This window comes from Rhyacophila brunnea, unplaced genomic scaffold (genome assembly GCF_057557595.1).
Source record: "Rhyacophila brunnea isolate RB1 unplaced genomic scaffold, BYU_Rbru_1.0 scaffold_3, whole genome shotgun sequence".
Classification (NCBI taxonomy): domain Eukaryota; kingdom Metazoa; phylum Arthropoda; class Insecta; order Trichoptera; family Rhyacophilidae; genus Rhyacophila; species Rhyacophila brunnea.
This window is the reverse complement of record NW_028232965.1, coordinates 267,213-290,705: the sequence shown is the minus strand read 5'-3', so window position 1 is coordinate 290,705 and position 23,493 is coordinate 267,213. Positions and strand designations below refer to the sequence as shown.

Below are 23,493 nucleotides of genomic sequence, written 5' to 3'. Positions count from 1 at the left end.
TTTACTACAAATTGAATAGGTACCTACCTTTATTCCTTAATCTAAGGTACCTACCTACAATGCAACATGCCCATTTCAATGCTCGCAAATCGGACGGGGCGGCGCTCCGGCATTTCTTCAAACAATTTTCATCAATATTATGTTACACAACAAATTTTAAATCATATGAATTTAGAAAATTATGAGGTTGCTATTTTTAACTAGGAAAAAATCGATAGTTTTAAATAGGTATGAAGCAGTGTGTAAACTGAAAGTAAAAATGCGAAATAAACGATTCTCAAGAGATATTAGAAAATGTATTGCCTTTTGAGTGGTGAAATTTAAAAACGTCGGTAGTGGGTATCTACATACATATTGAAGAACATGATTTTGGGTTGGGAGCAGGGCCGGATCTACCATGGGGCTATAGCCCACAGCCTCCAAATTGGTAAGGGCCTTAAGATCCAAAAATACATTTGTAAACATGTGTGAATAAACCTTGAGGCAGACAAAGTAACTGCCCCCGCTCGATTGCAAGGGGTGAGAGTTCGACGAAAATAGATAACTAGGTACCTACTCGTAATAAAATATGTTGTTATTGACAATAAATTGCAAAAACTTATGCAACTGGAAAAGGTGTTTACTATGTAAGATTTGACTAGTCAAAGCAATGACATTATTAATGGACGACGCACTCAATACAGTAGCTAGCAAGTAAATTCGCGCATTCGCATGTATAGGTAGACGTCACGCAATTCCAGTATGCGATATCACGCATCGGGAATTTATAGCAATATGACCTTTATTGTAATGGCGTTAGAGCAGTGTTTCTAATGTCAATGTTCATTTGAGCGAACCCGTTCGAACCGAACCATTCGGCAGACCCAACAAAAAGCATCAGGAATTTATAGCAATATCACCTTTATTGTAATGGCGTTAGAACAGATTATGCCATTCGGCAGACCCGACAATAAAGTGAGTGTCATTTTTTTCCCCAGATGATTCGTCCATATTAATGTCATTGAGTCAAAGTTATCAATTTTGAATGCATCAGCCAAAACATTTGCAGTTGAAGGACGTACACACAGCAAAAAAACAAGACTGTTATAAATACTTCACATTTTTTTTAAGATGCTGTTGTTTTTCCTGGATCTACAATATATTATATTAGTCCAGGGTCCCTACCACCATAAATCAGGCATTGGTCAGGAGGGGGGGGTGATTATTAGGATTTTAAATACCCAGCGACTTGGTCCTATTTTAGTTATCACTACACCACTGACTGTTATAACTGCAAATCACTTTTGCTGACTGCCATACCAATCAGACTGTTTTGGGTGTACCCATGGAGCCGCGATGGAATGATTTATTCATACGTAATTATATTGTGTTCGCAAAGCAAAAATATTGTGGTCCATTATGAAATTATTATGAACAGTCGATAACATAAAGCCTAGTACCCACGTACGTAACTTGGAAGCATGCTCGTCGTTGCGGCCACACGTTCGAGCAGCTCGATACAAGCCACTCAGTTGTCTCGAGCCTCTAAGAACAAGGACGACGAATTATTGTTGTCGTGTTTAGCGGGTATCACCACCAAAATTCTATCAAACAATACAATAATATAAACGTCAATATGTAATGTAAATTTCTAGCTGGTGAACAAAATCTTATTGTAGGTAATTGTCTATTTAATACATAAATAGGTAATGTAATAGATACATGAAAGTCTCATCTGAATATTTTCATAACATTAGGTATAGGTGTTTTCTACTAAAGAAACATAATATAGCAATTCAATCTTTATATCCGAAGCTGGACTGCGTTAAATTTATAAATCAAACTGGTAAAGAAATGAGGTAATTGGTTTTTAAGTAGACAAAGATTATATAGGTAGTTAGTTTGCAAGTAAATAATGATATAGTTTTCAGCCACAAATTGATGGGAAGCTTTTTAAACGAAGAAACTATTCTGTTAATTCTATCTATACCTCGTATATCTCGTAAAAAACAAAATCTGTTAATACAACCCTCTACTTTGTGGAGGCCCATATGATCCTATTAGGATCGGACATGGTCGGAAAAAAAAAATACATATTTATGTAGACACCAAAACACTTCTGTGGCGGTCCGAGACTTGAGTACACAAACTGGTGACAGTATTTCCAACTCACCTCCAGCGTCCACCCTGGACGGGGCCTTAGTGTTTAGATGAAATTGCATTTTATTTATTTCAAAATCATATTATTTCCAATACAAGAATAAATGTGTTCTTCATGAGGATCAATGTGAAGCAGGATGTTTATTCCTTTTTCGAAATAGAAAAGCGCTTTTGACAAATCCTTCGACTGTCGGCTAAGTAGTTCTCGTCATCTGCCATTTGTCAATGATGCAGGTGTTCATGACTTCTTCCTGTTCTGCAACCGGTCCAATCCATCTCCGATCATTTATTTGCCAATTTTTTTAGACATACATTTCCCGATGTTGAAAATATATCGAAAAGTATTTTTTGGCTGAATAACAAAATAATTGGGCCGAAAATTGAAATTGCACTATAATTAAAAAGACCTTAATAGTGAAAGCTGTATAATGAGCGGCCGTATAGTGAGGTTTAAATGTATTTCCACACATATCGTATGTAAACATCACTATCCGCCATTGGCGAAGGGTGGAGGTAGGCTGTTAAGATCCGACATAAATAGTCTTGCTTTAATGAAAACAAATACGTTTGACTGAGAAAGTGTGCACTATTTTTATTGGATAGTTCATAGCACACCTAAACTATTATGGTATGGCTTAGGCAGGGTTTAATTGAATTTTAAACACCAACCAGCACCATCTGCAAATTGTATTCTCAGTTTAATGAAAACAAATAAGTATGACTGACAAAGTTTAGTGTGAACTATTTATGTCGAATCTCAACAGCATAGCTCCACCCCTTCGACACTGCTATCCGCACAGTATATTCATTAATCCTCAGTAACAAATAGACAAATTCTTCATCTCAATAAAAGTTTCACAATAGGTCCCCGTGCCCGCATGCAAACCTTGAAATTAAATGGAGGAAAAAATTATTATCTGGTTAACTCTGGGCAGGGGTAGATGCCGCATTCAACGTCATTAAATCGACATCCACAACGAACAAAGCAATAACTCACTTTTGGTCATTTTTGAGGAGAGCAAATTGAAAGTTTGAAAAATTCTCATGTCGATATGCAAAGAAAAAATATCTGGTAATAAGGTTAAAAGACGTAGTTAGTATGTACTGGTAATGAAGTATATTAATGTTTTATCTCTGTAAAACAACCGGAAGTATACTTGTTATGAGTTACGACTTGTCATAAAACAGCATATTTCCAAAGAATAATGTTGTAACTCATATTACAACTTTTTTCGTGAGATGATTTAAAATAAAAAAATAATTTTTCATGGACTATTGTTGTAACTTAACTTTAAAACCCTCGCAGCATATGAGTACATACAGAAAACTACTCTATTTTTGTTCTGGCCACTGCAATTATCAGAATAAAATATAAACGATACACCGATGACTTGTGAACATTTTTCCGCAGAATAAAGTTGTAATTCATTATACAACTATTTTACATGTAAAGCGTCAATTACATTGAGCTTCTTTACGAGCTGTTTGTTGGCGAATTTGAAAGCGGGCGATTCAGCTACTGCGATTTGATGATTACACACAAAACTTTCCATTCGCTGAGAAGCCACAAACCAACGACTATTTTGACAGAACGTAGTTCATATGTTTACTGGGAGGTTGCTACTGCGCTCTACTGCGCAGGCGCAGTAGGCCCACACGCCGGCGTGTAGCGTGTAAAGTTGACCGGCTTTCAACTTTTCTCGGTAGAGTGTTTACAACCTGCTTGTTAGCTTGTTCGATGATTACACTGGGCGACTTTACAGGCAGATTATAAATTCGCCAACAAACAGTTCGTAAAGAAGCTCAATGTAATTGACGCATAAGCAGTTCAATATTGTGAACTGATACAATGGAGTAATTGAAGTTACTATTTTCTTACAGGTTAAAATGCAAAAAAGTAATAATTACAACCTTTTTCTAGTTCATATCTCTGCAACTGGTAGATAATATAGAGATATAACGTTAATACATGCAGAAAGAGTATTTCTTTCTTAGTATCCCTGATTTCGTAAATCAAAACAGCCAAAAAGTGAGTTACTGCTTTGTTTGTTGGGGGTGTGTATAATAAGAGTAGGACCTCAATTAATCGGATTTCATTCTGATCATCAAAAATGAAAAAGAATGGCAAAATTTGAAATGTATTCAAAAAGACAAGTTATTTTGATTTTTATATTATCCGGATTTGTTCGAGGTTCTGTTCTACTAGAGTTGTTTCTGTTTGGCTGTTCTAAATAAAAATGCTAGCGACGAATAACGTGATAATTTATTTATAACTCAATAATATATTTACATAATTCATCACAACATGAATTATCATTAGATGATAAATTAATATGCTTCCTAAAATATTGCTTCAATTAATGGGCACCGATAAGCCGATGTTCACGGAGACGCAAGCGACGTTCCCTCTCGTATTCCTTCATTCTCAAGATGTAACTGAAAACAAAAACCATTCAATCATGACAGAGTATATCAGTGGCGCACCCAGGGGGGGGGGGGGGGGTTGCAAAGGGCCCTGGCACACCCAAACATAAAAATTATCAGAATGATTTCAAACATTGAAATTGAAAGCCAATAAACTATACCTTGGGCTAAGACAAATAAAAACATGGCAAAAAATCATTTGTAAATTCTCCAGCACCCTTTTTAGAAAAACTTCTTAGATTATAGATAGATTAGATAGAATTTCTAACACAAAAATTTCGAACACTAATGTCGGATTTTTTTAGAAACCTAAGTAATCCCTGATGGAAATGTCAAAAAATTCTCGGTGTACACCGAGTACAATCGAAAAAAGACCGATAAACAAGAAATTAGGCTATGTTGTGTTAAGTAGGTTTGTGTATAAGTTAAATGCAATAATACTTTTTTTTGTCCATTTTCAATTAATATTTTGGAACCTCACTATGAAAAAACCACAAATCGACGACAAAAATTCGTCGAAAAAACAACTACCCACTACAGTCGGTGGTGGTGTAAATCAAAAGAACTATTTTTTTCGGTGGAATTCGACATAAATATTGTAGCTCTAGACCAGTGTCTGCCAAACTTTTTACTTCACGGTACACTGGTGAATGGGATTTGTTCCGCGGCACACCGAATAAAAATTCCTTAGAAAAGGAAATGTACCTTATTAATATGAATAATGGAAATCATAGTGTAGGTAACCATTTTTTTTTAATATTTTATCAACATAATATATGTACATAGGTGGTAATATTTCATTAGTGAGAAGGATGCAATTGATTTTTAGAAAGAATTCTGTCAAAACACGCCTCTAAATTAGATAAACACACACGCTGCGCGAGCGCTGAAAAACCAAATTCGCAAAAATGCGACGATCCAAACGGCAACAGAGATTTAATTGCTGTTGTAGCCAATCGAGGATATTGACTCCAAGCGATATCCAAAATGCTGATAGAGTTCTCAGCACTGAGAACTCTAGCTCAGAAAATGAGGTTTTGTGCACAAGGTCGTTTTTTAGGTCTTTTAAAATTTCCTCCTCTGTTAGTGTCAGTGCACTGGCAAAAAAAAATTTTTTTTTGAGGATTTAACCTGGGAACCAATTAAGCTGTGAGTTTCTAACTTTTCTGGTCCACAGGTCTAACTTGTCAGAGAAATATTTTAATTTTTCAGTAATTGTAATAATATTTTTGTTCACTTCTTGCAGGCTTAAATTAAAAATGTTTATTTTCTCAAAAAGATCATTAAGAAATGTTACTTCCGGCCACCATTTGTTCTCGTGAAGAAAATCATAACCCATATTTTCAGCATCGAAGAAAGAAATTATTTCTGCTCGCAAAAAGATAAATTGTGATAGTACTTTTCCTTTTGAGAGCCAACGTACTTCAGTATGAAGCAGCAAACACTTAAAATCAGAATCCATATTTTCACAGTGATGCAGGCAAAGCCTTTGACACCAAAACTTCGCCATGAATCATGCATTGTACAATCTTCACTTGTGATTTTTTTTATAATAGGTACATGAGCCACGAAACCTTTTTGAGGACCCTGCATGGAAGTAGCACCATCAGTGCAAACGCTACACAAGTTTGCCACCGAATCTCTCTCAATTCGACGTTTTTAATTACTAGGTTAAATACATCTCCCGTCGTTCTTTCCTTCAATACACCACTGATAATTCGCAGAAATGCAATTAGCTGAGCTTTATAGTTAATGTCAGTACATTCATCGATTTGCAAAGACCATAAATTTTCGAGTTCATTATTTGCATTAGCAAAATGCTCTCGGAGCTGATCATCAATATATACGTGAAATCGTATGGGCTGACAAAGGAATGTGCTTAATTTGATGGACGGCCTCAGCACTAATCATTGATTCAACAGTATCCCTCTGTTGCGTCGACCGATATGTACGAACGTGACAAATATTTATTTAAATATGTAGATATTGAATTTATTTAAAATTGAAGACAATTTAAATGAATATGCATCATTTAAAATTATGTAACAGTTTTGAGGCTTTTTCCTTCGCAGCACATAGTTTGGCAGACACTGCTAGACCAAGCGGGTAGCACAGCCGATATTATTTGAGTAATGGTTTAGCATAGGTACTAGAACTAGGCGCACATGTCGAGCATGGTCGCTGTTAGTCACTTCCAATCCGCCAGTCGCAGATGACACGCTCAACGGTTACCGCCATTATGCCTCCAATTTAATAAAAACTAGGAGAAACTACAAATATGCCGCCGTGTACTGTGAAAATAATTATATGAATAAGAAAAAGAGCCTATGGGACTAATTCACATTCTCCTCCTTGAGTGCGTCACTGGAGTATATCAAGAAGAATCATTGCACTGAGATCTAAGGCCCTTTTCGACATACTACTCTTACAAGTCTGAATGCGATTATTTGGATCAAATACAATATTGGGTGTGATTTTACAGTCACATTATATTTGGATCAATACGATGGATCTAAAAATATCCATTGTACAAAAATAATTATTATTGATTAACAAAACTCAACTCGTTTCCGGGGTTCAACACAGTGCTTTTCTCAAAAGTGGCTTCAATATAGACATTTCCTAGTATTTTAACATTAATTTCCAGATATTATAGTCAAATTGACCGTGTCTCCATATGTCGATTGAACGGAAAGCGTTTCTCAAGTCGGTCTGACAGGTTTTACAAATAATGGTATAAGTCGGTTATGGGGAAGCCAGCGACAAACACATTATGAAAACAGCCGATATACCTACCTACTGGATTATTTGTTAGTTCGGGTTAGTTTAGGTTATGTTTTCATTAATGAAATTCATGAATTTTGCCAAAATCGGCTATGGCAATTAGCGCGGTTCCCGCCTGGCTTCTCCATAACCGACTTGCACCTACCAAAATAATAATAGAATCGGAGGTAGGTACTCACTCTTCATATTCACATTGAAGAAAAGTATGTCTATCATGGTGGCACTTGTACAGAAAGGGGAAAACGTCCGACCGGCAAGCTCTGTATTTGATCAGCAGATGTGCGCAATAATCTCTGTCTTTTATGGCCAATTTGGCAGAAATCATTTCGGCTTCCGTCGCTATCATTTCTGAAAAAAATATTCCCTTCCGATTGTAAACATCGCGTGTTATATAACATTGACAAATTAATAATCGATTCGACACAATATGCAATGTGAAAAGGGCGCACTATAATAATGATTACAAGTTTTTGAAATTGCAAATAAAATGTCCATGAGCAGCGAAACAATGTATTTCCAAAAAAATATCTTAACATACCTCTTTTCTTCCTGCCTTCAGGAAATCCATAATTGGGGTCAAACGTAGGCGTCTCTGTAGAATAAGGTACCAACTCAGGATCTTTATATCTAGCCCAAGCGTTCCCCATCGTAGTATTTACCAGAAAATGGTTCGTTTAAATATTACAAATATTTGTATTTCAATTTATAATCTTACGAAAATGTTTTGCCATCCACTGACATATCCGAATTCGGTCGGAAGGTAAAGCAGCGCCCTCCATTAGCATCATAGCATTTTTGCTTGTACCGCCATCTGTGGCAGCAAAGGGTAACTTTTCATTTTGACACTCAAATTTAAACTAGACTGCTAAATTTATAATACCGCGAAAAATGTGAAATTATTTTGACTCGACAGCTGTAACCATAAGATTTAAAATGGATTTAGTATACAAATTCCGAGGATATAATGTCATAAAAGTCATAGGGAAAGGGACGTTCGGGTCGGTAACGATTTATCTAGTTTGCTATTAATTTTTATAGAAAAGTATCTTTTTATTGAGTGTTTTTGTGTTCTAGGACTGTGTTACTGTGTCGGAAGTCACCCAACAATGACTTTATAGTCTTGAAAGAAGTCGGCGTCAGCTCTACGAGTAACGAACAATATAAGGTGAAAGAATTGAGTGAAAATAACTACAGAATACTCTTTATCCCCTTTTTCTAAAACTATATTTTTATTATTGTTGCAGGAAACTCAAAATGAAATCAGAGTGCTTTCGGCTCTTAACCACCGAAATATCGTTAAATATTACGACAGCTTTTATGAGAACAAATCTGTATACATCTCCATGGAGTATGCCACGCATGGAAATTTAGCAGAATATATGTACATCAGACAACACTACCTAGTCCCGCAAAATGTGAGCCGATCACGATACGTAGTCAATGTTATCATTCTTTACTTGCCATATCGGGGCGATGAATACCTTTAGATTGATCACCACCGACTGCATGACTCACTTATATAACACCTCAGAAAACATACCTATTAGAATAATGATTAACATCGGTACCACCGGTATGTGCTTTACCAATTGAGCCATGCGTATCATGCTAAATCACGCCGAAAATAACTACGAGGGTGGGTCAATAATTCCTTAGAAAAAAGCATTAAAACAGTTTTTATTTTTGTATTTTTTTTTTATTTCTCAACATAATCTCCTTGGAGCTCAATACATTTGGTTAGACGTTTCTCAATTTTTTTTAAACCGTCAGAAAAATAAGTTTTCGGAAGGTCCTCAAAATAAGCATTTGTCCGATCGATGACTTCTTCATTTGAAAAAAAACGTTGTCCACTTAGCCATTTTTTTAAGTTTGGGAAAAGGAAAAAGTCACTGGGGGCTAAATCTGGCGAATACGGTGGGTGGTCGACCAATTCGAACTTCAATTCTTCAATTTTAGCCATTGATCGTAGACATGTGTGAACACGGGCATTGTCCTGATGAAAGAGGATTTTTTTCCTGTTTAAATGAGGCCGTTTTTCTTCAATTTTGTTTTTTAGCTAGTCCAATAAAGATGCATAATAATCCCCTGTTATTGTTTTTCCTTTTTCCAAATAGTCAACGAAAATAATTCCACGTGCATCCCAATATACAGTAGCCATAACCTTACCAGCTGATTTTACGGTTTTCGCCTTCTTTGGACATGGTTCGCCTTTCGCAATCCACTGCTTTGACTGTTCTTTCGTCTCGGGAGTATAGTGGTGTATCCATGTTTCATCTACAGTCACAAAGCGACGAAAAAATTCATCCGGATTGCGTTGCATGAGCGACAACAGGGCTTTAGAGGTCACCACCCTATTGCGTTTATTGTCGACTGTGAGCAAACGCGGCACCCATCTTGCAGAAATTTTTTTCATGCCCAATTTGTCATGTAAAATAGAAATGACGCTACTTTTTGAGATCCCTGTAACCTCAATTATCTCACTCAACTTTAATCTTCGGTCACTTAACACCATATCGTGGATTTTATTGATCATTTCTGGTGTAGTCACCTCTACAGGACGTCCTGAGCGTGGTTCATCCTTTGTTGATGTACGACCACGTTTAAATTCATTTAACCAGTTATAAATAGTTGCAAGTGAAGGAGCAGATATGCCGTGAACTAAATCCAACTCATTTTTTATTTCCTTTGCTATTAACCCTTTTATATTAAAATGTTTAATAACAGCTCTAAACTCAATTTTCTCCATTTTCCATTTTTCCATTTTCCACAAGCAAATTTTTTTTTTAAATGTACGAGAAACACACAACAACCCGACCAATCTGATTGAAACTTCGCAGCATACTGAATCGGTAGTGCCGCTGCATGAAAACAAACCGCTTACAGTACTAGTCGCGCCACCTGTCTGCTTTTCTAAGGACTTATTGACCCACCCTCGTAACTAGCTCTAACCAATTATTTATTATTCTTTTTGTGTCGGTACATCCCATATTAAAAACCTAAAATGACCCTTTCCAAAATAAAATTTGTAGAACTAGTAGCACACATTTAATTATAAAGTGAATCAACTGACGCTTAGCCCGCCGACATTTAAGTCTTGGGATGCAATCTGCGGGATGATGATGATGACGATGTCTGTGAATTTTGTTTGCCAACAGATATCTTCATTTCAGAATTTATCCCTCAATATCGATTGCCGTCACTTGTAATTAAATGCACTCGCATACAAGGTTCCATATGTCATCACGGAAAACATACAAACAATGATCCCAGTTTGAACATATTGCGATAGATTGGTGTCCACGACATCTTTCAGTATATTAAAACTGGCCCAACCAAGCCGAATGGCTCTTTTATTTCTTTGGCTAATACCTGTCTCTTCAATTTAAAAGCTCTTACCCGAGATAAACATTTTGTCATCCATGTTAATTTTAAGGCCTTTCGTTCCTTCTCTCACATGGTGACCAATTGTAAGGGACCACATTTAAGCCATTATAATAATATATCCATATAATACACGAGACAAGCGTTGCCCTTTAATGTTTTGTCCATTTTTCGACTGCATCGAAAGCCTTTTCTTCGTCCACAAATGCAATGCCAAGAGATTCGTCGTATTCCATTTTTCAGCCAATTTCCTTATTGTATGAATGTGAACTACGGCATGGCCCCCACATCCTGAAGCAGGCCCCCAACATATCGCTAAAGTTAAGAGCAGTGTAATGTTCTACAGTAGTGTTGACTCTAAGGTTCAGTGTAAAATAATGGCTATTCTGTGTATTTTTAAATAAATCCACTTGTATCGTCGGCACTTGGCGTCATATTTTATTATGAAGCACTGATCGCGACCCCATTTTGTGATAGCCAAGTAACCTGCGATCCTTTGCCAAATTGGATACATAGTCATTTCTATTAGTTGGGAAACACACTGAAAATAATTATAAAATAAAATTCTATTCGTCAAATAGTGACTTTTTTTACTATTAGGGTAAATTTGTGGTGTGTGTTCATCTCGCTTAACTGGTTGGCTTGCCATGCCGGCCCCCCGGGCTATAGCTGTCAGCTCTCCCCTTGAGGGGGCCTCGGTCTACGGCACTGACTCCCTTCAGAATCCTGAAGTGTATAAGAATTTGTTTTATCTAATCGAGGAGTTCTATTCAATATTGATAAAAAATAAATATTATAATATTACGTTAGATACCTACTATAAAATGAATTTCATATGTAGAATTTTTTTTTTAGGAAATATTATACTTCTACTGCCAAGTTTTACTAGGAGTCCAACACATTCATTTCAATAACATAATTCATCGAGACTTGAAAGCTGAAAATATTCTTTTGTCCGGGACATGCGGTAACATTGTAAAGATTGGCGATTTTGGAATTGCAAAAATTCTCGGGTGAGCATATTGTCCAATCTAAAGATTTTTCATATCAAATCGAAACGTGTTAAGTCATAAAAAAAAACATTCAATAAAATTATCCAGTTCATTGATGTGTCAGATGTGACATTAACAGTTGTTATATCTTGTAAAAAATACTGGCATGCGCAATCAAATATTATTCATAATGTTATAAATTGGTCTCAACTGTTTTTCTATAAATAATTTTGTCCATAATATATTCTAATTGTAATTATTTATGGAAAATGTGTTACGCCTGATTTTAGAAATGAGAAAGCCATGACTGTTATTGGAACACCATATTATTTAGCTCCAGAATTGTGTGAAAATAAGCCGTATGATACAAAAACTGATGTGTGGGCATTAGGTTGCCTCTTATATGAAATGTGTACCCACAAAAGGGCATTTGACGCAACCGTAAGCATAATTTGTTATATACTATGAGACGTACGTTACGAGTCGCTCAGTCGCCAAACCCGCTCTGGCCGATTTTTCAATAAAATTAGTTTTGAATGTACGCATATTGTGCTATATGGATAGGTCTACCAGGCTATTGAGGTATGAGTTTTAAATTCCGCCGTTTCATCAAAAAATCAAAATGAATATTTATTTGTCTCGCCAAACCCGCTCTAAGGAGAAATAACAAGTTACTAAACCTTCTCTACGCAGCCGACCGATCGAACGTTGCAATTCAAACCATGATTTTTAACATACATTTAAATCGCTATACAAATTTCACCACTACTATCCTATGGCGTCAACCGCACGCGGTGATAAATGCATAATTTTGGTCCGACTATTTGACTAATTAATAATGAATATTTATTCAGTTACCGTAGTAGTTGTCAGCAGTCGCAGGCTGAAACAGTAAACATAAATATTTAACCAAATCGCACCTCTAGTATGACAAGGTATAGCATTACTTCCCTGAGCTGACAGAAAAAGAAGCTACACTGGAACAAAATCCATTTTCTGCTTCCCTTTATGTAACCAGCATACCCGATGAAATACAAGATGAATTCTTGGAACTGCAAAACGATTCCTCGGAACGTAACTTATTTCATGAACAATTTCTTAATCAATTCAGGTGTGCTATGTATCAGTCTTTATTTATTGCCTTTCGAGTTTTACTACCATTTGCGTCTACGTATCTCTGCGTGAGTGGATTTTCAACGCTTCATTTGAAAAACAAAATAAGAATTTGAATGTCGAGAACGACAATGACATGAGGTCGGCATTAACGAAAATTCAACCGCAAATTTTGAAGCCGGTAAACGAGTTACAATGTCAACTATCACATTTTATACTGAAAAATCTATCTTCGGTGCGTTTTCTTTACCCTATTATAAAGGCTTTTTACAATTTATCAGGGCCACGGGTCACTACTCAAAAAAGGTTTGAAATATTTATATAATAATATTTGGAATAATACGGCACAAAAATTGGATGTTAGGTTTTATTTTACCTTTTCTTATGTACCGAAAAAAATATATCTTAAATTACATTAAAAACCATCGTAAATACACATAACAGTTATTCGTGATTTACTCGAAACTAAAAAAAACCTCCAGAGCGGGAATAGCGACTGAGCGACTCATATTATTTATGTTGATTTATTATAGTTGAAATAACGTAAATATATAATAAAAGTATATGCTATTTATTCATTTCATAACAAAGCATTTATAGATTCTACATATTCAATTAAATTATTGATTATTATACCTAATCATTTAACTTTGCAGACATTAGCTGGCTTGGTGAATCAAATAATTTCAGGGAATGTGACCCCGATAAATAAATCTTACTATGACTATCAAATTCAACAAATAATTGACAACATGCTGACCGTAGCTCCTGAGAAAAGGAGTACAGTAACTGACCTTTTGAAACGCCCTATTTTAAGCACCATGTATTACTATGGCACATAAAAACGATTTTAAAATAATATATAGTGCTCGTGATGCACTCCAATCTCAATGAAATTATAACACAATATAATTCATTATCATTTATTTATAGTATTTTGTTTCTGTTTAATTTTGTTCACTGATTTATTTTAAATATGACATTAGCATAAACAGTTAAAATATGTATTGTGCGCGCTGACTGTCCACCCGAATCCTGTTATTAATATTCATGTAAATATGTGTGTAGACTTAATGCAAATGATAATTAGTGTATAAAGGATACTAATTATGTCACGGAAGTATGTCTACAGTGACAACAAAATAAATATGACATCTTTGATAACGCTGTGATCTAGCCATTAACTCTTTATGACTGACACTAATTGGTCATAATTCTATCCTAACCTAATTCTAACCAATGACTAAAATATCTTTTATTCCTGTGATTATCAGTTGCATTAAATATATATAAATATCATTATTATATTGTATGTGAGTGTATTTAAATATGTGAAGTAAAGTATGTAGGTAGCTTGTAAATGTGTAGGAAGTGATACTGAATAATTATATGAATGGTGCCGATATAATTAGTGTTGGACAAAGATATTATAAAGTATTGAAAAACGAGTACTGTAATAATGCAAGTCTTTATTATGAGGAATTAATATAACAAAAATATGTAATCTTGATAATTATACAGAATTTATATAACCGGTGATCTTATAGCGATTAAGAATTATTCCATAAATAACACAGATTTAATATTGTAAAAAAATGTTCAATAAAAACTTTTTAATTCAATAATTTTGTATGTAATTCTCTCAAACGAGTCCTTAAGCACTGTCGACTGGTCTCCGGCAACCGCAAGGCAGAAGAAAGGGAACACGCGTTTGCGCACATGGTTGCGGCAACCAGCCACACTTTACGGTTGCTGGAGACCAGTCGACAGTAACCGTAAGAAAAACTTTTAATTCTTCTGCATACAGTTACTAAAAGTATGTGGACAGTCACTTTTCAGTTGTAAATAATTAAAATTTATTGATCCATAAATGGTATACATAATATTATGCAATATAATAAAATGTAGGCTTTCACATATTGCAGTGTCGCTGCCAAAAGTTGGTAAGTCGATAATTTAGGTATTTATAGTTAACAACAGATTATGTTTATATAAATGTATGCTAGAAAAAATATTCAAGGTCAACCAATATATTGAACATGCACATAAAGCACAAAGAAATTAGCATTATGCTTGATAGAGAGAGGGCAAGTCAAACTTGAAATTGCAATTACTTCATAATATGATTTCGAGACATACATTTGGCAGTAACCCCACAATATGTATGTCAAATTAAAACATTTTTTTTTGCGAATTATCCATTCCATCACAGGTGATAATTTTCAGTCCACTGGTGCTTGAAGATTCATAGTCCTCACAGATTACTGATATAAGTACATATACCTATGAGACGTCCAAATAGCTCCATTTGTTAACACGTTATTTTCTTCACCTGTCGAGTGCAGTCGAATGATTGACATAGCCCTGAGTTGTCATTCTCATTTCTGGAGAAACTATAAGTTCCATTTTTCAATTTATGTAGCCAACGTTCACTACGTTATGCCATCATTTATATTATTATGTATTTTAAAAATAGTATTTTATATTGAGTTTCAATTTTTTTAACCAATGTTCACTGCAGCCGGATCACCCGAAAATGTTAATGTATACCAGCAGATTTTTTAATGAGGGTTGGTTGTTTTCAATGAGGTAGAAAATGAAATGGCAAACGCCTTCATTAATTTGTAAATAATACTTCACCTTTATCTGCAAACCATCTGCATTATGACGTGTAGATACTGAAAATCTCAAAAAATATATCAGTGGGTATATTATTATGTATTAATTTTAAAACAAGACACCTTTTTATACTATGTACTGATAACTAGTTGAATTAGAACTCCTGGGGATTTTCTTAATGCAGTAAAATTCAAGACTTGGAGTGGTGTTTTTTAACAATAATTATATACCAACCTCATTTGCTATTGTACAGATTTAAAAAAAACCCAAATGTTCAAATCCTGCTACAAATAATTTTATCCTATTAGTATCAATCGCTTCTCAAAGGCCATAAAAAAAACACAATGTTACATAGAAATGAAATTTATTCAAATTTGCACATACTCCAATGTGTAGTATATCTGGTCTTATCAACCATACAATAAACAATGTGGAATTAAAAAATGTTATTGAAAAAGAAATGCTATTTCCAACCAGACAGATGATATCCTTCTCGGGTGGACTTACCGTATCACCAATTCAAATGTAAAGGTTTAGTGGCCATTCGTCGACCCGTCCATCTCGTCATCTTCATCTGAAAAGTTAACAAATTCATAGAATTATATTTATTGATTCTCATCACACCTCTTAATCTTACATAAAAAGCAAATGTATCACCTTACAAGAGAGGATTCACCCATTTGGTTTGCTGTCTCTGGCTGGTATAAGTTTGTTTTAATGATGCTTTGAAGAAACGCACATGTTTTGGTGAAAAGGAATGAATCCCCTCAATATATGTACACCTCACCTCAATGCTGAGGGAAAGGGTGTAATGTGTAATCATATATAATGTTCTCATATAGAGTTATTATTGGTGATAGTAATATGAATAAGAAGAGTAAAGTGTAACCTCTTTCTCCATTTTGAGGCAGGGCAGTGGCGGCAGAAGCAGGCACGACGGCCGGCTTCTGTCCAGGAATCTGTCCCGCCTGCAACATCCGAGTGAGTCTTTCCACTTCAGCCAACGAACAAGCATTTTTAATAGCTTCCCTGATCTTGTAGATTTCTTGAGGAGTGGCCACTGTAAATATAATTTTTAGCAAGCATTATCATTATGTCCATTTTATTAAAGACAAAATGTGAAGGAAAGTTTGAATATAGCCAATATAAATTATAATAATATAAACAATACAATTGAATATATTTAATAGTTGTTCCACTTTAATCCGTCTGACGGGTGGTGGTGGTGACAGTATCCGTGTTTGGTCAAATTCATAAGCTGTATCTTTTTGTCGAATGTGTGATGATTCAGAGCAAGGATTCAACAGGTAAAAACCATTTCCTCTCCTCTTTCTAAAACTGTATGTTTCGCTTAGGAAAGGACATTTTAAATTACCTATACCACCTTCATTAAATTAAACGAAAATTAAAGTGGGAGTAGGTACTAAAAAATGAAAATTAATTACATATATCAATAATATCATCTTGATTTTCTACAGCACTACAGCTAGATTTGGGTTTCGGTTTCTGTCACTGCTTTCCTCTGACAGGCGACCGGGTTCACTCCGTTTAGACACAGTCATTTTATAACGGTGGAGATGAGTCACTTCTAGATCAGTAGTCAGGGAAGAGGGTAGATTAGCCTAAATGGGGTGAACATAATATTTTTGGAGGCAATAAAGATCCAAATATGCAAATAAGTTTACATACAAAGATTATAAAACAATGGTACTTAACCTTTTTATCGCGACATAATTTCGCTCATGTACTTGTTCGGGCGCGCTGCGATTTTTACGATTCATAAATCATACCGAAACGTCATTAAAAATGTACCTAAAAATCCACTGAGTGGCTCTAGCTATAATAAAACATTCCTTTTAATTTTACAGCATGTGAAAATAAACAAAAAGATCGTAAATTAAGCAACAGAGCTTTAAGAAATTCTGTCATACATAATAAAGCACGCTTGGAGTACATACCGCAGAGTGAAGTGGCCTCTATGATACCGGATAAGTGGTAGACACTTGCGCCGATGATTAATGTTCACACGTTTTTTAACACCAACACAGAACGCACACAATCGTTATTGTTATATTATTTCCTTACAACTTGGTCTCATATTTCAGTCACACCTAATTAATGTTTATGGCTTAACTATATTTCAAAAATTGATTTTGTCATGGTAGTCATAAAAACAGGGCACAGAGCATAAAGCGACATCACATGCTTCACACATAATGTTCGTCATTTTTCTTTTTTTATCTTTAGTAGTTGAAGCAATACACACACGACATCTTCGATATGGTTTTGTTTTATTTACTGTTGGAGGAATTTTACGGGGTAAATGTCTTAGGAGTTCTGTTTTTAAAATTCTTTTTGGGTTATTAACTACACGAGTAGTTTGTGATGTCGATGGTCTTGAGGCACTGCCATATGTTTCGATTAATTGCCGGATTACGTTTAATTGAAATTCAGCTAAACTAATTTTTTTACCGGTGATAACTTTGTAAAGTATGCTACTATTTAATAAAAATAAATCTATGATGTGGAATCCAACCTTTTTATACCACTTAAGACTCTTTCGCATACACGAGAGGCTGCTCAACATCATGTCAGCTTTGTCTACCGTGCCCATATTTTTATTATAATCCACAACGCATTGTGGTTTTATAATGGGTTGTCCTGTGGCCCTATTAATTTTATCTGTCGGTACCATGGAGTCATCGTGCACGGTACTGATCATATGCACTTCCCGCCTATCATGCCATTTTAACACGAGCAATGGGCCACGGTTAAGAGATTTTACTTGTCCTTTCTTCAGTTTATCAAATTTTGGCATTGACTTTCGTGTTTTACGTACCGTGCCGCAAGCATTTGTCTTTTTTTTATGTAGAAACTGAAATAATTCTGGGCTGCTGTACCAATTATCACAAAATAGTTTATGCCCTTTACCAAAATAATCCTTCATCAAAGTGGTGACAACAGCCCCAGATATTCCCAAAAGTTCACTATCACTTATTTCGGTTTCTACACCACAATAAATAATAAAGTCTAAAATATAACCGGTTTCCACATCACAAATCACAAATAATTTGATTCCAAACCTATGTCTTTTTGACGGTATAAATTGTTTGAATATTAATCTCCCTTTAAAAACAATGATACTTTCGTCGATGCAGAGATTTTCGTTTGGTAGCATTGTTTCTTTGAATATTTTTCTGCAGTGGTCAAGAAGTGAGCGCACTTTATAAAGACGATCTCCAGTAGGGATTTGGGTATCAGAGTAATGTAGCATTTGTAGAATCAACTCATACCGATCTCTTATCATAGTTTGGCCAAATATTTTAGAATTTAATAATGGATCAGCACTCCAATGTTCTTCAATTGTGAGATGGCGATTTCTTGTCATCAACATTGATACAGCATAAAAAACATACATCTCTTCTGGGCATGTATCATACCAGGCATGGATCCTTGCATTCGGAGTGTGGGCTTGTGTGTTGAGCATATGGTTGTGGTAATTATTTGTATGGTTAACTATGGTATTCATTATTGTTTTGTTAAGAAAATGACGAAAAAATTCCATTTCTGTGGAATTTTCATTGAGCTGTACACTAGGGTTAACGCCTGAGTTGAAACTATCAAAATCGTATGTGATCGGCACGAAGGGACCCGCAGTCCACGATTGGAGTAAACTGTCTGGTGCTGCACTGGTAGACGGTTCAGCCACTCCTTCATCACTGCCTATATTGGAAGGCTCGTCAACATCGTCGGGATGTTCTACTAGCGCAGCTTCTTCATTATCACTTTCCATCTCATAGTCCGAATCCAAACATTCAACATCAGGGATAGACATTTTTATTTAAACACTAAATATGCTATTATAACTTAACAGTTTTGAGGAAATTTAAAGTTTTAATTCACTACACAATAATATTAAATTTTAATCTTAGTTCTTTATTCGACTAAAATGAGAAGAATTTTAATCATCACTTTCCTTGAAATAAAAATGAGTGGCCGTGAATTTTGAAAATCTATTCTACATTTTTTAATTTAAATTTAAATATTTTACAGATTATTATTTACTTATTCTCAATTTTTCGTATGTATTTCCATACAGTACAAAAGATTTATTATAGGAATTTAAAATTATTTATGTGTTAATAATTTCGTTTTCACTTTACAACCACTGATTTAATTCATAAAATCACTTTTCATTTAAAGAATTAACGCACATAATTAATTATTAACAGAATGGCGCATCAATAATAATTTTATAGAAAACCGTAAAAAACTTTGAAATGTATCAATCACAACACGAAAGCAATCGACTGTTGAAAATTATCACCGCACTAGCCGATTTCATGTATGAGATCATTAACATCAATTCGCGCCGGCGCAAATTGCGCAAAGCAACTAGCGGTAAATTTTGAAACCAATCATTGGAAATCTGTTTTACTCCAATATCGACAGGGTATGTGTCTTTGCTTAATTTCGAATTATCTAAAAAGTCTTATTGAAAAAAAGTCACAAATGTCAGTAAAGGAATAACCCAGCTAGTTTTTCAAACAAATTTCGACTGTATTACTCGCCGAATTACGAAAATACGGAGGTAGAAACTTATGGGCACTTCTGGATGCCCTTAGCGGTGAACGGTTTAACTATCATGGGCATTTCTAGATGCCGTTAGCGGGAGGAGGGTTAAAGACTTTAAAACAAAATAAACCTAAATTTGAAATCGAGGACCTGAGAAAATGAAGTACAAAATTGATTGAACCCTGAAAATAGCACCCAAGTTACTCTGACACAGAACACCCAAAAAGATGTATTCTATTAAAACAAGTTTAATTATTACTTATTGGTATGTTTTTGTAATCAAATGATTATTTAGCTTGGTGAAATATTGTTTCACTTTGTGAATTTCCTTCTGTTTCTATGTGACTAGTAAAGTTGTGAAAACTAAGTTTACTTATATTTTTGAAATGTGACACGTTACTTCTGTTTGATATTATTTTGTTTAGGTATGTGAAAACTATTTTCTAAATGTTTTAATATTTTTTGTTGATGCGAATTTTGACAAACGTGATGTGCGATTAATTCCCACTCTATTATTTATACAAATAGATTGTAGGTAAATGATGTCTGATGGATGTGTGGGTGAAGAATTCAAGATGTGCACTATAAAAAGTTTTGCGTGGTAATAAAGGCAGACATGAAAGAAATTCAGAATTGAAGCAAAAAATAGGTCAGCGATCGGAGAACCGGTTGACAAAAAACCTTAAAATGTTTTACCTGTGACCTTGGCAGCATCTGGAATGTTTCCGCCTGGAACAAATGTTTTAGCTTTTTTGGCAATCTCCTTTTGAAGTTCTTTTCCTTTTTTGCTCTTGAATAAATGATTGGCTTCTTCGCGTTCCTTTTGTTTTATCTTTCTAAAGTCTAACAACCGCAGTTCGGGAAATTTGAATGCAACATACAATCTGCAAAAGAATCATCAATAATTATTATAAAATATCTTAAACACACAGCAACGGTTTCAGTCTTTTTTCTGACTTAGATAGGAAGCCGACGTTTATCGTAATTGTTTGGTAAGAGTCTTTTAAATACGAATTTAAGCAAGTCAAATTAGTGGAAAGGCGGTATTAGAACAGTTACCTACTTTCTTATGTTTATAGTGGAAACATAATTAATATACCTGTAGTGTTGCTTGTATGCAACTGGATTCTGAAGCAACGACAGAGTTTTTAGTTTGGTTAAAGTGGCGAGAGTGTCGAGGTCTCCTAATTCTTGCATATGGTTGCCTGTCAATACCAATGTATCAAGATTCGGTATATATTGTTCCAGTCCTTCACCGATCCGTCTGACAACAGAAAAAATAAGATAAGGTAATATTTTAATTATAAGTAGATCTGGTACCGCGGGATACAAAGATGTTTGTTTCATTTTACTTACACAATTCTGTTGTTGTTTAGCAGTAGACATTTGAGTCTGTTTAAGAGTGGAAATCCATCAAGTTTTCGTATATCATTATCAGACAGGTCGATAGAATCAAATTGGTCTGATGTGGCTCCCATGTTTTCAATCTGAGGAATCTTATATCCTAGAAAATAAATTTATAAAGTGAAAAATAGAATACTCACAGTACATTCATAATAACCTCAATTTGTATGACAAATGTGAAACTAACCGCGTAAATCCAGCTCTCTGTCCCTGCAAGGATTCATATATTGCATCGATTGGTGGATAAGTTCTGGAGTCAACTTCACCATTTTTATAAGTTATAGGCAATGTTTCAAAAATATTACTCGATATAATAACAATGCAGCAAAGGACGAAGGCTAACTTTAAAGTTAGTAACTTTGCAATTTAGAAACCGCCATTAAAAAAAAAACCAACGCCAAAACCCAAAACGTCAAACGAAACAAGAGTTGCCATATAGCAAAAACTTTTATATTTAATATTATTATCCTCTCTCTATGTAATATTGTTACATATTAGGAATACACAATCCAATTTTTGATGTGATATGTATCATAATTACCTACATAAAATAACGCAGTCAAATTGATTAACATTCTTTATACAATTTTTCCTCTAGCTACGTTCCGTGATAAACCGCTTAAAAAGGATAAAAAGCTTAAATAAAATCATCTGATAAATACCTACCATGAAAAAAACTACTTAATCGTGACATAATATTTTGAAAAAATCATGTGAAAATATTATAGTAATTATTATACACAACAAAGAATAAAGAATATTATACAAAGTATGAGGCTTAGTGCAAAGATATTGCATGTCCAATTTTTATCGAAATTGAGTTAACACAGCTACACATAACGTTTGTCTACATCATATTGTCTTTATGCTGTAAAGATATTATATCATTCAAATACGTCATAATAATATCCAGGGGCGGCTCTACCTTAAGTGTTCGTAGGGACCATCCCCACATCGTTATCATGTCAAAAATACACGTTCGATATTTTTATCATTGTCATAATATACCTACTTAATTACATGATACACCGGATACGAGTCGATGGAAGCAGTCGTACCAGAAAGAGTCCGAGCATCACATAAGCGCCTCTGCAGCTCCAGCTCGTAGGTGGCGTGCACTTGGGTGCTTTTAAGTATTTCCGCATCGAACCTAACCGTACCTTTGAGTGTTGGGACTCGTTCAGACTCGTTTTAGAACTACACGCAGGTTCTCCACTGAGTTCGTGGTCACTATGGATGTTTGAACCTCTATATGTCCACACGCCTAGCAGTTCATACCGATACTTCGCTTTGACCATGATGTGGTCGATCTGGTTTCTTGTATTACCGTCTGCCGATGTCCATGTATATTTGTGGATAGTCTGATGGGGGAAAAGACTACCACCAACCACAAATCCGTTCATGGAGGCAAAATCTACCAGACGGGAACCATTATTGTTAATATGGCCAAAGCCATGTTTTCCCAACACAAAGGGTTCATGTGAGGGACCAGATCCCACTTTGGGATTTAGATCACTAAGGATTACTACGTGATCACAGCTGGGGATTTTTCCAGTGGCTTCCGCCATACTTTTGTAAAATGTATCCTTATCTGCATGACTGTTTGAGGAAGTGACAGAATACGCTCCGGCCTGGAAAAAAGTCCCGGGTCGCCGACCCACTCGCACCCATGCGCACTCCGGCTCCACTACACTAAGTACTGCCTGCACCTAGATGTTTGAGAGACAGTTTGAAATTGTACTTTAATTGGAGGGGTTACAAAAACACAAATTATATTTTATGTTTGAATTACTTTAATTATTTTTTATAATATTAAAATTAATGTGATGGCGTCTGTAATATTATTATTTATTACATTATCTAAATCTAGTTTTTGTAATAAAACAATCTTATGTAGGTAGGGTAGAAAGAGGCACATTAATTCACATTCACGTGAAATAAAATTTACCAAAAAACCCATGAAATAAAGTTATAATATAATATTGTCATGTCAGAAGTAAAACTCTTTAAGTGTAATTACAGTTAAATTAGTTTTACATCTGTTAAAACAATATCACATTAA

The 23,493-nt window shown here is 35.0% G+C and overlaps 3 protein-coding genes across 4 annotated transcripts; 1 reads left to right on the top strand and 2 right to left on the bottom strand.

The window, feature by feature from the left end:
• Positions 1–4,384: 4,384 nt before the first annotated feature.
• On the bottom strand, positions 4,385–8,109 carry ND-B18 (NADH dehydrogenase (ubiquinone) B18 subunit). The gene is made up of 3 exons (XM_085952003.1): positions 7,886–8,109; positions 7,527–7,695; positions 4,385–4,575 (listed from the first exon to the last, which is right to left on the bottom strand). Exons 1-3 carry the CDS (start codon positions 7,992–7,994, stop codon positions 4,497–4,499), a joined length of 357 nt encoding a protein of 118 aa, XP_085808129.1. The 5' UTR covers positions 7,995–8,109; the 3' UTR covers positions 4,385–4,496.
• Positions 8,110–8,268: 159 nt separating this feature from the next.
• Positions 8,269–13,833, top strand: LOC147067714 (serine/threonine-protein kinase Nek8-like). The gene is made up of 6 exons (XM_085952438.1): positions 8,269–8,345; positions 8,422–8,512; positions 8,592–8,762; positions 11,584–11,741; positions 12,011–12,161; positions 13,490–13,833. Exons 1-6 carry the CDS (start codon positions 8,281–8,283, stop codon positions 13,673–13,675), a joined length of 822 nt encoding a protein of 273 aa, XP_085808564.1. The 5' UTR covers positions 8,269–8,280; the 3' UTR covers positions 13,676–13,833.
• A 456-nt stretch (positions 13,834–14,289) lies between these two features.
• Positions 14,290–21,837, bottom strand: U2A (small nuclear ribonucleoprotein polypeptide A'-like U2A). Of its 2 annotated transcripts, XM_085952002.1 has the most exons (7): positions 21,619–21,837; positions 21,384–21,531; positions 21,127–21,291; positions 20,724–20,911; positions 16,342–16,512; positions 15,960–16,026; positions 14,290–15,511 (listed from the first exon to the last, which is right to left on the bottom strand). In XM_085952002.1, exons 1-6 carry the CDS (start codon positions 21,698–21,700, stop codon positions 15,986–15,988), a joined length of 795 nt encoding a protein of 264 aa, XP_085808128.1. In that variant the 5' UTR covers positions 21,701–21,837; the 3' UTR covers positions 14,290–15,511; positions 15,960–15,985. The 2 variants fall into 2 exon arrangements, with proteins under 2 accessions (XP_085808128.1, XP_085808127.1); XM_085952001.1 differs by lacking the exon at positions 14,290–15,511 and having other exon boundaries at positions 15,800–16,026.
• Positions 21,838–23,493: the final 1,656 nt, after the last annotated feature.